General features: G+C 42.3%; 1 protein-coding gene across 2 annotated transcripts in view; it reads right to left on the bottom strand.

The window, feature by feature from the left end:
* Window positions 1-15,533, bottom strand: part of MKLN1 (muskelin 1) — a 184,407-nt gene that overhangs the window by 115,324 nt on the left and 53,550 nt on the right. The window contains exon 5 of one of the 2 annotated variants that reach the window (XM_084630954.1): window positions 5,680-5,789. In XM_084630954.1, coding sequence (XP_084487080.1) covers window positions 5,680-5,789 — 110 coding nt within the window. Of the gene's footprint in view, window positions 1-5,679; window positions 5,790-15,533 lie in introns of those variants that run through there. The other variant, XM_084630955.1, reaches the window with a different exon arrangement.

Raw genomic sequence — 15,533 nt, 5'->3', positions numbered from 1 at the left:
TGTTGATGACTGGTTCTGCTCAATAAGAATCCAAAGCAGCGCGGACTGACATGTTCATTTTCGTTATCTGAGTCAGATTCTACCAGCAGAAGGTTGATTTTCTTTTTTGGTAGTTTGGGTTCTGTAGTTTCCGCATCGGAGTATTGCTCTTTGAAGACTCCTGAAAGCATGCTCTACACCTTGTCCCTCTCAGGTTTTGGAAGGCACTTCCGATTCTTGGGTCGAATGCTGTAGCTATCTTTAGAAATCTCACATTGGTACCTTCTTTGCGTTGTGTCAAGTCTGCAGAGAATGTATTCTTAAAACGAACAACATGCTGGGTCATCTGAGACTGCTATAACATGAAATATATGGCAGAATGCAGATAAAACAGAGTAGGAGACATACAATTCTCCCTCAAAGAGTTCAGCCACAAATTTAATTAACACTTTTTTGTTTTTAAAAAACAAGTGTCATCGCATGGAAGCATGTCCTCTGGAATGGTGCCCAAAGCATTAAGGGGCATATGAATGTTTAGCATATCTGGCACGTAAATACCTTGTAATGTTGGCTACAAAAGTGCCAAGCGAACATCTGCTCTCACTTTCAGGTGACACTGTAAATAAAAAGCGGGCAGTATTATCTCCCGTAAATGTAAACAAACTTGTTTCTCTTAGCGATTGGCTGAACAAGAAGTAGAACTGAGTGGACTTATAGGTTCTGAAGTTTTATATTGTTTTGTTTTTGAGTGCAGTTATGTAACAAAAATCTACATTTGTAAGTTACACTTTTACGATAGAGAGATTGTGCTACGGTACTTGTATGAGGTGAATTGAAAAATACTATTTATTTTGTTTATCATTTTTACAGTGCAACTATCTGTAATAAAAAATAATATAAAGTGAGCACTGTACCATTTGTATTCTGTGTTGTAACTTAAATCAATATATGTGAAAATGTAGAAAAACATCCAAAATATTTAATTAATTTCAATTGCTATTCTATTGTTTAATAGTGTGATTAAAACTGCAATTAATCACGATTAATTTTTTTTGAGTTAATCACTTGAGTTAATTGCGATCAACCAACAGCCCTAATTATCATCAGCTTTAAATATGCTAACAGCAATAATTAGATGGAAGGAATTTAGGGAGACATTTTCCAAAGTGTGTAAACAATTTAGCACACCCACTTTCAATGAAACTTGTGCTCCCATATCTCCTTAATGAGATTACAAGTTTGGTTGCAAGGCATCTGACTAAGTACCACATGAAATTTTGATTAATAAAATAGAATACAAAATTAACATGGCACACATGAAGTGGATTAAAATATGGCTAATTAATAGGTCTCAAAATTTAACTATAAATGAGGAATCATCATAAAAAACAAGTGCGTTTCTAGTGGGATCCTGTAGGGATCAGTTCTTGTCCCTACACTATTTAACACAACCTGGAAGAAAAAAATCAGAGAAAGTTTGCAGATGACACAAAAATTGGGGGAGTAGTAAATAGTGAAGAGAACAGATCTCTGATAAAGAGCAATATGGCTCACTTAGTAGCAGGGCACAAGCAAACAATGCACGTTTCAATATGGCTAAATGTAAAAGTATACATCTAGGAACAAGAACATATGCTATACTTACAAGATGGGGGATTCTATCCTGGGAAGCAGTGACTTTTGAAAGATTTGAGAGTTGTGGTGGATAATCAGCTGAACGTGAGCTCATAGTGTGATGCTGTGACTAAAGACCTAATGAAATCTTTGGATGCATAAACAGGGGGATCTCAAGTAGGAGTAGAAAGGTTATTTTGGCTCTGTATTTGGCAATGGTGCAACTGCTGCTGGAATACTGTGTCCAGTTTTGGTGCCCACATTTCCAGAAGGATGCTGATAAATCAGAGAGGGTTTAGAGAATTAAAATGATTAAGGGACTGGAGAACATGCTTTACAGTGAGACCCAAGGGGAACAGTCTAACTTAAAGAGAAGGATAAGTAGTGATTTAATCACCATCTATATGTGCCTTTATGGTGAACAAATATTTAATAACGGGCTCTTCAACCAAGCAGAGAAAAGTAGAACATGAGCCAATGGCTAGAAGTTGAAATTAGACTAATTCAGATTACAAATAAGGTGTGATTTTTTTTTTTTTAAACTTGGTGATTAATTATTGGAACAATTTACCAAGGGTCACAGTGGGCCCTCCACCACTGGATTTATTTATTTTTAATTCCAACTTAAATTACAGGTATGCTCTTGTTCAAAAAGTAATTTTGGTGAAGTCCTATGGCCTGAGTTATACAGGTCAGACTAGATCACAATTGTTCCTTCTTACCTTGAAAGCTATGAATAAATCACATAGGCACTTTTGAAATATAGCTGAATATAAGAAAAAACAACATAGAATCATAGAACATTAGGGTTGGAAGAGACCTCACGAGGTCATCTAGTCCAACCCCAGGCCCAACCACAACTAAACCATCAACTTAAAAACCTTGAAGGATGGAGATTCCACCACTTCCCTAGGTAACCCATTTCAATGCTTCACCACCCTCCTAGTGAAACAGTTTTTCCCTAATATCCAACCTAGACCTCCCCCACTGAACTTGAGACCGCTGTTCCTTGTTCTGTCATCTGCCACCACTGAGAACAGCTGAGCTCCATCCTCTTTGGAACCCCCCCACCCTTCAGGTAGTTGAAGGCTGCTATCAAATCCCACCTCACTCTTCTCTTCTGCAGACTAAATAACCCCAGTTCCCTCAGCCTCTTCTCATAAGTCATGTGCCCCAGACCCCTAATCATTTTTGTTGCCCTCCGCTGGACTCTCTCCAATTTGTCCACATCCTTTCTGTAGTGGAGGGCCCAAAACTGGACGCAATACTCCAGATGTGGCCTCATCAGTGCCAAACAGACGGGAATAATCACTTCCCTCGATGTGCTGGCAATATGCCGTTGGCCTTCTTGGCAACAAGGGCACACTGTTGACTCATATCCAGCTTCTTGTCCACTGTAATCCCCAGGCCTTTTCTACAGAACTGCTGCTTAGCCAGTCGGTCCCCAGCTTGTAGCAGAGCATGCGATTCTTCCATCCTAAGTGCAGGACTCTGCACCTGTCCTTGTTGAACCTCATCAGATTTATTTTAGCCCAATCCTCCAATTTGTCTAGTTCACTCTGGACACTATCCCAAAGCTCCAGCGTATCTACCTCTCCCCCCAGCTTAGTGTCATTCACAAACTTGCTGAGGGTGCAATCCATCCCATCATCCAGATCATTAATGAAGATGTTGAACAAAACCAGCCCCAGAACAGACCCTTGGGGCACTCTGCTTGATACCAACTAGACATCGAGCCGCTGATCACTGCCCGTTGAGCCCAATGATCTAGCCAGCTTTCTATCCACCTTATAGACCATTCATCCAATCCATTCTTTTTGTACTTGCTGACAAGAACAACACTGTGGGAGACCGTATCAAAGCTTTGCTAAAGCTGAGATATATCATGTCCACTGCTATCCACAGAGCCATTTATCTCATCGTAGAAGGCAATCAGGTTGGTCAGGCATGACTTGCCCTTGGTGAATCCATGTTGACCTTTCCTGATCACCTTCCTCTCCTCCAAGTGCTATATATACACACACACCATATAACATCTTGGTTTCTAAGAGTTAAAGTTAGAACTTTAGAAGTGTTCACTTGTACATCAGTAAAATCTACCGAGTTTTAAGGTGAAACCAATATAGAAAAGTCCTAAATTATTAAGTGATGGAAGTATAAAAAAGCAGACTGGAGCACATTCAACTCCCTAGTTTAGTCATAAGGCCAAATTCAACCGTGGTGTAACTCCACTGAGGGCATTAATACATTTGATGTATTCAGTCCATAAAGTTTGAAATTAATGTTGCTAGTTTTGACGGTCAATATTTACAGTGAAATGCTCCTATGAGCATAAATGGTTATTTTAAAACACCAAGCAGAGGTCCAGCACAGCTTTTATTGAGAAAAGCTATGAATACACTACACACTTTATATATTTCATTATCTCCCGCCCTTCATATGTTGCTCATCTTCTTAGACTGCAAGATCTTTTATACACAGACAGTGAGCACATCTTCGCTGGTACAGCTTCTAGTACAACAGGGCCCCATTCCTGGTTGGGGCTTTTGGGTACTATTATGAAGACCCTGTTTAACTTGCAGTATTTGTGGAAATTGTGGATTCTGCAATATTAAGCTTCCATCGCAATGTTGACAGTGGGGGCCCTCACTCTCAGCCCTGGACAGCCAACAGCAGAAAACTGCAGAAAAGTAATAATGGACTTTATTACTGCAAATAAAGCAGGTCCATTAAGGTCCATTATTACTTTTCTGAAATTTTCTGTGGCTTGTCTGCAACTCAGCTGCACATTTTTTTTTTGACAATCATCCCACAATTCAAGTGGCGCCTTAATCACGATATGAATGCTAGAGACTAATTTAAATTGGTTAGTCTCTAAGGTGCCACAAGTACTCCTTTTCTTTATATAATTGTCAAGGTCCAAGTAGACAACCCAGAGTATAGCTGTAGACTGGCTTTTAATAAACATCTCATAATTTACAGACCAGGATAGGAAGGCAAAAAAAGAAATCATGTTAAACAGTCCATTGCAGCTAACCTTAAAGTTTAAGTAGTATCAAAAGTGTTCTACTATTCACTAGCAAATGCAGGAATGAGAACAGGAAATATAGTCAAGCAAAAGCAATCTAGAAAAATGCTCTGATGTTGATGAGTGTGGCTAATTGAAGTAGGAAATGTGGAGAGGAGTTTCACTTTTTTTTTTTTTTAAATAAAACTTCATTTAGAGTCCATAAAAGTAACAGGGTTTGAGGCTGACCTATCAAAGTAAAGTATTATAAAGATGTAATGACAACACTGAGAATTCAAGAACCTAGTGACGGGAAGAATGACAGATGAAAGGGGAGGTGAAAAGTTGCATGGATTACTATTTGGATTGACCATTATCAACCATTATTGTTTCCGAGAAGAGAGACCGTGTGTGCACAAGTTCATGCACAAGCACATACTTTGTTGATGTTTTCTATATAAACTGCTCTCTTGTACACAACGATCACATCTCACCATACTGACCAAAGACAAAAGTGTGTATGAAAACATGTACATCTACATACACGCACTTGTCTTGGTCAGTATGACAAGATTTGAAATTACTCTATAATAGAGCACTTTACATGGAAATGTAAGTTGAAAACCACCACCAAAGATCTTTATGTGTTTAAGCTTGAGTGTTTTGTCCTGGAACAACAACTTTTACTGTGGTTTGTGTTATAGCAGTGCCCTAGAACAGATCACTTAGTCCCTCTCCCACCACGCTGAAGCCTATGCCTACAATTATCCTGGCATGTGTAAAGCCATGAAAACCAACTAGTCCATTTACTTCAAATAACCAAGTGTTCAAGTTTATACAACACCCTTTAAAGAAAGGGTAATATAGGACAAAAAGTCTGAAATCAAGCTTCCGCACTTGCCTTTAAAAATAAATAAATAAATAAATAAATAAAAATAAATAAAAATAATAATGTCTGTTTAAACAGTTGATACCTGCGGAACAGAACAGAAATAGTGCAATTCCACAAGAGTAAATTTTACAGTGTTTTGAGATTACACCACTCTCAAAGCAAACAGTCATTTATAATGCAGGCCTACCTTGCTGTACCAGTTGAGGCAGGGTTGGACCACATCTGGATCATCAATGCCATTAAGTTCAACATACCAGATACTAAAATTGAAGCTGGGCCCCCATGATAACAGTGGAACTGGAGGGGTAGAGGGTGGGGAAAAAAAGAAAGATACATAAATGTCAAATACTTGTTAGATTATTGATCAAACCTACAACACTATTCAAAAGAATGCATTTTTAGCTCAAAGAGAATAATGATTTAACAAGAATAAAATTCTCTTCCTTTACACACACATTTTTGGTTATTGATTTTCTGTAAGGTTAGAAAAATTACCAGCCATACATCATATTAATCTGTGGCTCAGAACAGCTTGCAGTGGGGAAAAAAGATGAAGACAGCAGCTCTTTACAGACTAGACGCTTGTACACAGGTAGACAAAAGTAGGGTCAGAATGCTGGAATCTGAATACAATAGCTCAAATGGCCAGTGGGTTTTGACACCGATGGACATTACCTGGGCAAACTGAGGGCAGTACGGGATACTTAAAGTATGTGGTTTATTTCATTTTTACCAGCAGTAGAACCACCACCCCCTGGTTAAGAAAGAGGATATCAAGTTTGGTTATTTTTTACTTTACATGATTTGCAACAACCTCTTGGAAGCTTGGAGGCGGGGTGGGGTGCTTTTTCCAGGTTCACAACTTTCATCCATACTATATTTCTATCTAATTGCATGTGAAACCAATTTGGCTTTCTGGCAGTTTTACTTCCACAATTGTGTACCTCTCTCCCTAAAACTCCCCCCATCAAATACTATTATTCTCTCCCACCCCATTTCGAACATCAAGGACATCAGGTTAGCTGGCAGCCTGCTTAGAGCTCCCCTTGTGCCCTCACTCCAAGTTTGGGCAAACACACTGTAGTGACATAATTTCACTGCATTTGGCTTTTCCCTCAGCAGCAGGCAGCACTAGTAAGAACTACCACCACAGCAGGTCTATACCATGACATACTCCTGGGGGAATTCTGTGCCACTGTGCAATGCAGAATTTGTGCAGAGTTCCAGGTTTCCCCTGCAGAATGGGGGCTGCAGAGCTGCTGAGCACCACTAAGGGACACTGGACTCTAGAGCCCAGCTTGCAGTGAGCAGACTGCGCAGCCCAGTAGGGATGGAGGCTCTGTATGCTCTGGCTACCCAGCTTGATCCTCCTACTCCCAGGGACAGGAGAGGATCTGGGAGACCCAGCTAGGGCAAAGGGTGAGGAAGGGCAGAGTTGCACCACACGACATACCCCAGCGGGAGAGTAAAGAAGATGCAGGGAGTAAAGGCTCTGAGGGTGCAGGTGCCTGGCCAAGAGAGTGCGCTGCAATTGGGCTCTGGGGGGATGGAAGGGTGCCATGTGGCTGGGCTCTGGGGATAGGGGAAATGCAGATGGCTGGGCTCTGGGGGTGCCACACAACCCCCTCCAAAAACCCCTAACTGGGTTGTCATAAGGGTTTCTTTAACTCTACTCCTGGGGAAATCTTTTTTGTTACCTGTATTGTTGACATACTTGTTGCAACATATTTTGAAATAAATTACCAAAAATAATTGAATGGAGTGTATATTGTGTTATTTTGACATATAAAGAATTCTAAATTTTCTGCACAGAATTTTTAATTTTTTGTTGCAGAATTCCCCCAAAAGTACACTGTGTTCAAGCCCACAGCAGCAGAGAGCTGCTAATGAAGGTTAAGGAATAAATAGTACACACATTTAGAAAATGTGAAGCACTACACGAACAGTTACGGAACATGGAGAACGTCCTCCTTAATTTTCAAGGTACAATAAGATAGCTTTGGGGCCTAAACTATTTGATACTATCCCTTTAAAAGTGGAAAGAGCTATTAAAATGTTACACTTTAAGGAAAAGTGACATGTTTTCTCTTAGGAAGAGCAAAGGATGCCAAAATCCAGGGCAAAATTTGAACAGCAGGTCTGTAGGCAGATCTAATATGAATAAAGTGTAATGCTGTAGATCTATAGCATTTAGCTATGTTAACTATACAACACAAGCCAAGACAGAGGACTCTACACTGAAGTTGCAGCATAGATCTGAAACTATGGAGAGATACAGGAGGTACAGAAACTCCATCCCAACTGATCATACTAGTGAGTAAAGGAATCATTTAATCCGTTTTATGAAAAGATGAGCTGCCAAAATCTTAACCTGTTCCCTCCTCATCCCACGAGGGGGGCATTGCCCACCCCCCTCCGGGACTCCTGCCCCATCCAACCCCCCCACGTTCCTTGATGCCCCCCCCCCCCAGAACCCCTGCCCCATCCACCCTCCTCCCCATCCCCTGACTGTCCCCAGAACGGGGCAGGAAGGTCTCATGGGCCACCATAGTGGGTACCCATCCCGCCCCGCCCCTAAGAGCCAGAGGGACCTGCCAGGGGGCGAGGTCAGGAGTCCCGGAGGTGCTTACCTGGGGCAGCTCCCAGGAAGTATCCGGCAGGTCCCTCTGGCTCCTAGGGGCGGGGGAACAGCCGCTCCCCCACCGATCACATCAAAAGTGGCGCCATAGGTGCAGACTCCCTGGGTGCTCCGGGGATGGAGCACCCACGAGGAAAATTTGGTGGGTGCAGAGCACTCACCGGCAGCTCCCTGCCCCGCGCCTGGTCCCAACTCACTTCACCTCTGCTCCACCTCTTCCCATGAATGTGCCGCCCCGCTCTGCTTCTCCACACCCCACAAATCAGCTGTTTGGCAGGAAGCCAGGGAGGGCTGAGGGCGATGGCTTCCCGCTCAAGCCGAGGGTGGCAGAGCTGAGCAGGGGCAGGGAGCGGTTCCCCCTACATGCCTCCCCCGCCCCGGTTACCTGCTGTAGCACAGGCAGCCCTCCTCGCAGCCCCCCGCCCCAGCTTACCTCCATCTCCCTGGGCCTGCACAGGAAGCCGCAGCCTGCTTCTCAGCCCGCCCCGGCTTCCTGCGTGAACAGCTGATTCGCGGGAAGCCTGGGGAGGGGGAGAAGCAGAGCGGGGCAGCACGTTCAGGGGTGGAGACAGAGCGGAGATGAGCTGCGGCCGGGGGTGGGGTGGGGAGTTGTCAGTGGGTATTCTGCACCCAGCAAATTTTCCCCTTGGGTGCTCCAGGGCTGGAACACCCATGGAGTCAGCCCCGAAGGTGCCACTTTTGGCCGGTTAAATTTAGAAGCCCTTTTAGAACCGGTTGTTCCGTGAGGGACAACCAGTTCTAAAAGGGCTTCTAAATTTAACAACCGGTTCTAGTGAATTGGTGCAAACCAGCTCCAGCTCACCACTGATTTTATGTACACAGTTACCATATGTCCCGATTTTATAGGGATAGTCCTGATTTTTGGGTCTCTCTCTTATATAGGCTCCTATTTACCCCCAACCCCCGTCCCGATTTTTCCACATTTGCTGTCTGGTCACCCTAGTTACAATCCTGATATCCTCTGACCGCTTGTGGTAATTAAAAAAGTGTTACTGCACTCTTAAAAACAGGAATATTGACACTTGTGTCCTAGCCAAATTCTCACCTGATGGATCTTTAGTTGTGCAATTGTAACTATCTGTAGTTTAAACTTAGACTTCACTTCCTCTCCTAAATAGCATTGTTTTTAAAAAGTTTTTTTTTGGTAGATACACAAGCTCCATACAGGAAGCCAAACATACCAAGTCAACATAATATACTATGTTTAGAGCTTGCTGGGAATTTTCTGTCCAAAATCATTGACTGAAAATGTATTTTCTGGAAATTTCTGATTGACATTTTTTCAGTTTTTCTCAGAGAAAAACTGAAACAAGGTGTTTAATTTTGGCATTTCAACACAAGTAAAAATATTTTGGTTTGCTTAACTGCATCTTTCTATACCGCCACGTTGCATCACAGAAGTTGTAATTCAGATGCCTCTTGCCCCTAGTCTCCCTATGAAGCAGGCTCCCTGGCCAGACTACATCTCATGATGCAACGTGATCTCCCTTGACCACACTGTGTGGTGTATCATGGAAGTCACATGACTGCAGATGTATCACAGAAGCCGTAGTCTGGGCAAGGAGTCCAGTCCGTAGAAGAAAGAGGGCATCAGGTACCTGCTCTATAACTCCTATGAGGCAATGCAAAACTATAAAAATCTCCCTAATGTTGAACTGACTCAAAAAGTGACACATTTTGGGTCAGTTTATTTAACTGACATTAAACATTCCAATTCAGGAACATCAAAATGTTTTGTTTCAATTTAAAATTTCAAAATCAAAACACTGCTATTTCCAAATGAATTTTTTTGTGGACTAAAACATTCTGAAAAAATCTTGAATGTTTTGTCCCAGTTCAGGACGTGGGGGGGAGAGAGATTACATTGTAATCAAAATAAAAGTCAATCCTTTCCAAAGAAACACCAGAACCAAAGTACCTGATACCACAGCAAATAGCTCTCACCAAAAAACAAAAACAAATATCACTGCATGAAAGGGAGCAACTACCAAACAAAGGAAAGGGATGAAAGTGATTGCAGGGAAAGGCAACCTCTCAAGCGGGAAAAAAGGGAAAAAAAATAAAATCTTGTCCTTGCCAAAATTAAAATACTCCTTTCTGATTGCCTTTCAAGACATGATGAAAAATGGTTTAGGCTCCTGGGCTACTTCTGCGCTGCCCTACAGCTCAGACTTCTAAGGCGTGAATTGCAGTACGCAGCAAAATGCTGAGCCTGTGTGAACACTGCAGGCACAAACTAAAAAATTCCCAACTCACTTTAAGACCATGTTAATGCGAACTAGGAATCTTTTTACTCACTCCCACAGCATCCACATGGAGAAATTTAAGTGCAGTACTTCAGTATTCACACATCCCACTCCACCCCCATAGTCCAAACTGTGGGGCAGCACGGAAAAACCATGGGTTTGCCGGACTAAGGAAGTCCTGGCCCCATTCCAGACTGATCGTACGGAGAGCAGATTTGTCTCAACTGATTGCCCAGCAGTTGCAGGCTCACTTAAGAATATTTATACGTGACAAGAAACAAATGGGTGCAGTGTGAAAAAACACAAACAAACGGGATGCAAAGCAACTACTGAAATACGCAATGCCTAGATTTTACTATGTCCTTTCAGAACTTTCCAGATGAAAATTGTTACCCAAGATTCTAGGAATGGCCATCGAAGATTGTTACTTCATAGGTTTCTAGGGGAGATCTAGAGGGTCCTCAGCAGGTTTTGATTTTTATTACACCCTCTCTTTCCCCATCACTGAAACCCTCGCTCTTCACTCAAAGTCTCAGACTCAATTAGGACATTTTCTGAAACATAAAAAAAGGGGCTACCTCCAGAGTCCTGGACACCTTTATGTCCCTCAATTGAATATATCTTAGTATCCAAGTGCTTCTCCTAGTTATTACAAAGGGGGAAATGGCTGCAACATTTGCATATGTTGTTCAAGTGCTAATCTGTGACACCTCTAGTAAAGAAAGTGCTATAGAAAACCAAATTCTACAACACGAAGTTGAAGGTTTTTTATACGTGCCTCCATTCATTGTTTTTGACTATTTTCATTACCAAAGATGCCCTATTAAAAACTGGTTTCAGAGTGGTAGCCGCATAGGCACCGACTTTGTGGGTGCTCAGCGCTGGAGCACCCAAGGGGAAAAATTGGTGGCTGCTCTGCACCCACTGGCAGCTCCCCACCCCGCCCCAGCTCCACCTCCTCCCCCGAGCATGCCGCATGCCCGCTTTTCCCCCCCCCCGCAGCTCTCAGCACTTGCGCTGTGAAACAGCTGTGGCAAGTGCTGGGGGGGGGAAGAGGGGGAATGCGGCACGCTCGGGGAAGAGCTGCAGCAGGGATTTAGGGAAGGGGTCTAATGGGGCGCAGAAAGGGTGGAGTCAGGGCGGCGCCGGGGGCACGAGCTCCCACCAGTACCTGGGAAAGTTGACACCTACAGGTAGCCGTGTTGGTCTGTATCAGCAGAAACAACGAAGAGTCCTTGTGGCACCTTAGAGGCTAACAAATTTATTTGGGCATAAGCTTCCGTGGGTGAAAAATACAGTAGGCAGGTATAAATACACAGCACATGAAAAGATGGGAGTTGCCTTACCAAGTGGGGGGTCACTGCTAACAAGCCAATTCAATTAAGGTGGAAGTGGCCTATTCCCAACAGTTGACAAGAAGGGGTGAATACCAAGGGAGAGAAAATCACTTTTGTAGTGCTAAGGAGGCCAATGCAATCAAGGTAGCCCATTTCAAACAGCTGACAAGAAGGTGAGTATCAGCGGGGGATATTAGTTTTTGTAGTGACCCATCCATTCCCAGTCTTTATTCAGGCTTAATTTGATGGTGTCCAGTTTGCAAATTAATTCCAGTTCTGCAGTTTCTCAGAGTCTGTTTTTGAAGTATTTCTGTTGAAGACTTGCCACTTTTAAGTCTCTTATTAGGTGTCCAGGGAGACTGAAGTGTTCTCCTACTGGTTTTTGAATGTTATAATTCTTGATGTCTGATGTATGTCCATTTATTCTTTTGCTGTTCTCCTCACCACACTGCATGGCTCTTAATCTTTCATTTGCCAAATGCCTGCAGGCTATGTATTACGCCCATTTTATTTTGAAAAATAAACATTCCCATAAAGTATTTTTTTTTCACGTCTTCCAAGCTTTTGCAATCAAGACCGTTGGGTTGCCTTCCTCCATTCTTCGCTAAACTTGCAAATAAAACCTGAAATCACTTCACAGAGTACAGTCCTCCCACCTCAATGTTCAAATACTTTGAAAGTTAAAAACCTCTAACAAAAAATCCAAACTGAGAAGATATTACACAGTAGCTACTCCCTAGTGCAGCACTAGAACCTGCCCCCTACTCTGAGTGGGGCATACTACAGCAGTATCAAAGCTATACTTGTGACTTGATAACTTGTGGAATTTGCAACATGTATGACATAAGCCTTCAGGCCATCTGTTCAAATTCATCAGTTTGGAAAGTGACCCATCATCTGATGGCTTTTCAGAGTTCCAAGAGAGTTACTCTCAGTCCAATTCCTAGTGGATAGGCGTCACATCACCAAGCCAGTATCTTTGTTGGGTACCACAGATGAGGCAAAAAGGATTGAACAGCAAAAGCCACCTCTAGATACGAGACAATTTTTCAGGTCAGAACTGATCCACAGTGCAGGTGAAAGTTAAGACAGCAGGAGCAAACTATATTTGTCCTTTGAACAGAGGACTTTAGTAACCAGTCCTGTTAGTCAGCAATCACTACTAACATTCTTCTCTTGATTAGAAGTGGATTTAATCCAAGAGCATACATAGCAATTTATCAAATTCTCTCACACAGATTTGCATTTAAAAAAAATTAAGGATTAATAAAAGTTTTATATGATTGTTTTTTCTTGTAGAGAAGGAACTAAATGAAAACATTGCTCCCCATACTACAATTTTAGAGTCTATAAAACACAAAATAAAAAGCACCAACAGCACTTAATAGCTTTTAGGTTGTCTATCCACCACAGCCCCCCGAAAGGAAAAACAAGTAAGAGCCATGAAGACCTGAAAATGCTAGAACTGGTGTACCATTCAGCATCCTCTCTACTAAGCAAGTCAGACCATCAAGAACATTCCACCCCAAGCATCTTCCTCAGAACTAAAAAGAAAAGGAGGACTTGTGGCACCTTAGAGACTAACCAATTTATTTGAGCATAAGCTTTCGTGAGCTACAGCTTGCAGAACCACCTGATCAACATCCTCTACAGCAAACAGGGAAAGATTAAGAATGAGCTCTCAAAAATGGATACTCTTATAAAAAAACAACCTTCCACACAAACTTCCTCGTGGCTGGACTTTACTAAAACTAGACAAGCCATTTACAACACACACTTTGCTTCTCTACAAAAGAAAAAGAACACTAAACTTTCTAAACTACTACACGCCACAAGGGGCCACAGCAATGCTTCCCTCAACCCACCCAGCAATATTGTTAACCTATCCAACTATACTCTCAGCCCAGCAGAAGCAGCTGTCCTATCTCGGGGCCTCTCCTTCTGCCCCTCCACCCCCACGAACACGATACAGTTCTGTGGTGACCTAGAATCCTATTTTCGACGTCTCCGGCTCAAGTGAGCTGTAGCTCACGAAAGCTTATGCTCAAATAAATTGGTTAATCTCTAAGGTGCCACAAGTACTCCTTTTCTTTTTGTGAATACAGACTAACACGGCTGTTACTCTGATTCCTCAGAACTAGTTACCTACCCAGTTCCAAGTCCAATTCAAGGCATTAGCTATCATTTGCTAAATAAGGGGCTGTGGCCCATTTATCTCAACAGTTGCCACTTGTCCCTCACACTGAAACATGAACTGATGGTTGGAAAGCTGTCAGAGCACAAGGTACATCTCACAGGACTGGGATAGAACTTCCCAGAGAGTTCAAACTGTAGCACTGGCTTCTAGCAAAGATTTAACAGCCCAGGTTTAACACCTGACTCAGAGAAGACTACTTCTCCTTACACAGGCATTTTAATTGAATAGCAGGTTCCCCACCTTACCCCACTTTACTTGGAATCATGCTCTGGGAGGCCATGAAATGGAGGATGCGGTTGGACAGCTAAAATCCCATTTAGGGATAATATTTATGTACATGTCCTGTACATTTATGTACAGCTATTAGGGTGACAGGTACTTCAGAAATGCGAACCATAAATACCACAAGGATGTAAGACCACCAACAGTTCAATAGCTCTATTAAACATTCAACAAGGTCTTACATTTGTTCATAAATAAAACAGAAAACAGATGAGCAGTGGTGTTTTTACTATCAGAGTTCCATCATGCAGGATCATTCTATTTCAGAAGAATTTAAAAACCAATTAGCATTAAAACAGAATTTATACCACATATGGTAAGGATGATAGACGCCTCGCAGGGGCTACAAAGCCCAAGAAAATTTAATTAGATATTTTAAAGTTGCTCCAAAAGATGAAAATGGAGGGGGATGGGGGGAGAGTATGAGTTGAATGGCAGGATAACCTGTTCTTTAACCCTAAAACATACGACATTTTAAGATTCCTTTTCCATCACTCTAAACATATCTCCTCAGTCTTGAATCTCTCCCCTGGTTCCCACTCTCCTACATTAAGGGCAAGCTTCTCATCTTCACTTTCACACCTTTCTGCTCTCTCATTTATACAGCTCCTAGAGATGTGCACAGCATTTCAGACAAATAAAATGTCATATGGTTGGGGTAGCAAGCATTTAAATTAGACATGACATAAGGAGAGACAGACGGTGGGATGCAGTTTGAAAGAGCGGTGAGATTCACACAAAATAAGGTCACGAGGGTAACCCTGTTTTTGTTATGTACTGAGCTAGTTTTCTTTTAAATTTATTTTATTCGTAATTTTGTGCAAAAGCAACAAAGTAGCAGGCTTTGAGGAGGGACCAGGAGGAGGTTAAATCCTATGTCCCATCTAAGTTCTTTTCCCAACCGTTCCCTTTGTTTCCTTCACCCACCCCGGACCATGTATCTTCTTCTGTGTTGCCCTACAAGCCTGTAAAACCTTCCCAAGTATTTGAGAAGTAGCCCCTGTAAAAATGAAGTCCAAAGATTTGTTCTGCAAAGGTATTCTCACTGCAGTGGCCACACCCTATTATGTGTATGTTCTGTACTGGATTATGCTGGGCACTCCCATCCCTTTGGGGTAGAGCTTTAGTTATCTTTGACTCATTCTAGCCACAGTAAAAAACTTCAGAACTCTACCTAAAGATTTTCAGCATATTTTGTTGCAAGTGCTACAGCAGTCAGTACTGAACATGTAAACAATAGTTCAGACCAACTGAATTGCTGCTACACAGTAACAAAAAACTGGTGCAGAGCAGAAATCAATATACTTTTTGTAGTAGGAA

The sequence above is a fragment of the Lepidochelys olivacea genome (assembly GCF_965140295.1).
Source record: "Lepidochelys olivacea isolate rLepOli2 genome assembly, chromosome: 1".
Lineage (NCBI taxonomy): Eukaryota > Metazoa > Chordata > Testudines > Cheloniidae > Lepidochelys > Lepidochelys olivacea.
The sequence above is the reverse complement of the archived record's forward strand: the minus strand, read 5'-3'. Positions and strand labels throughout refer to the sequence as shown.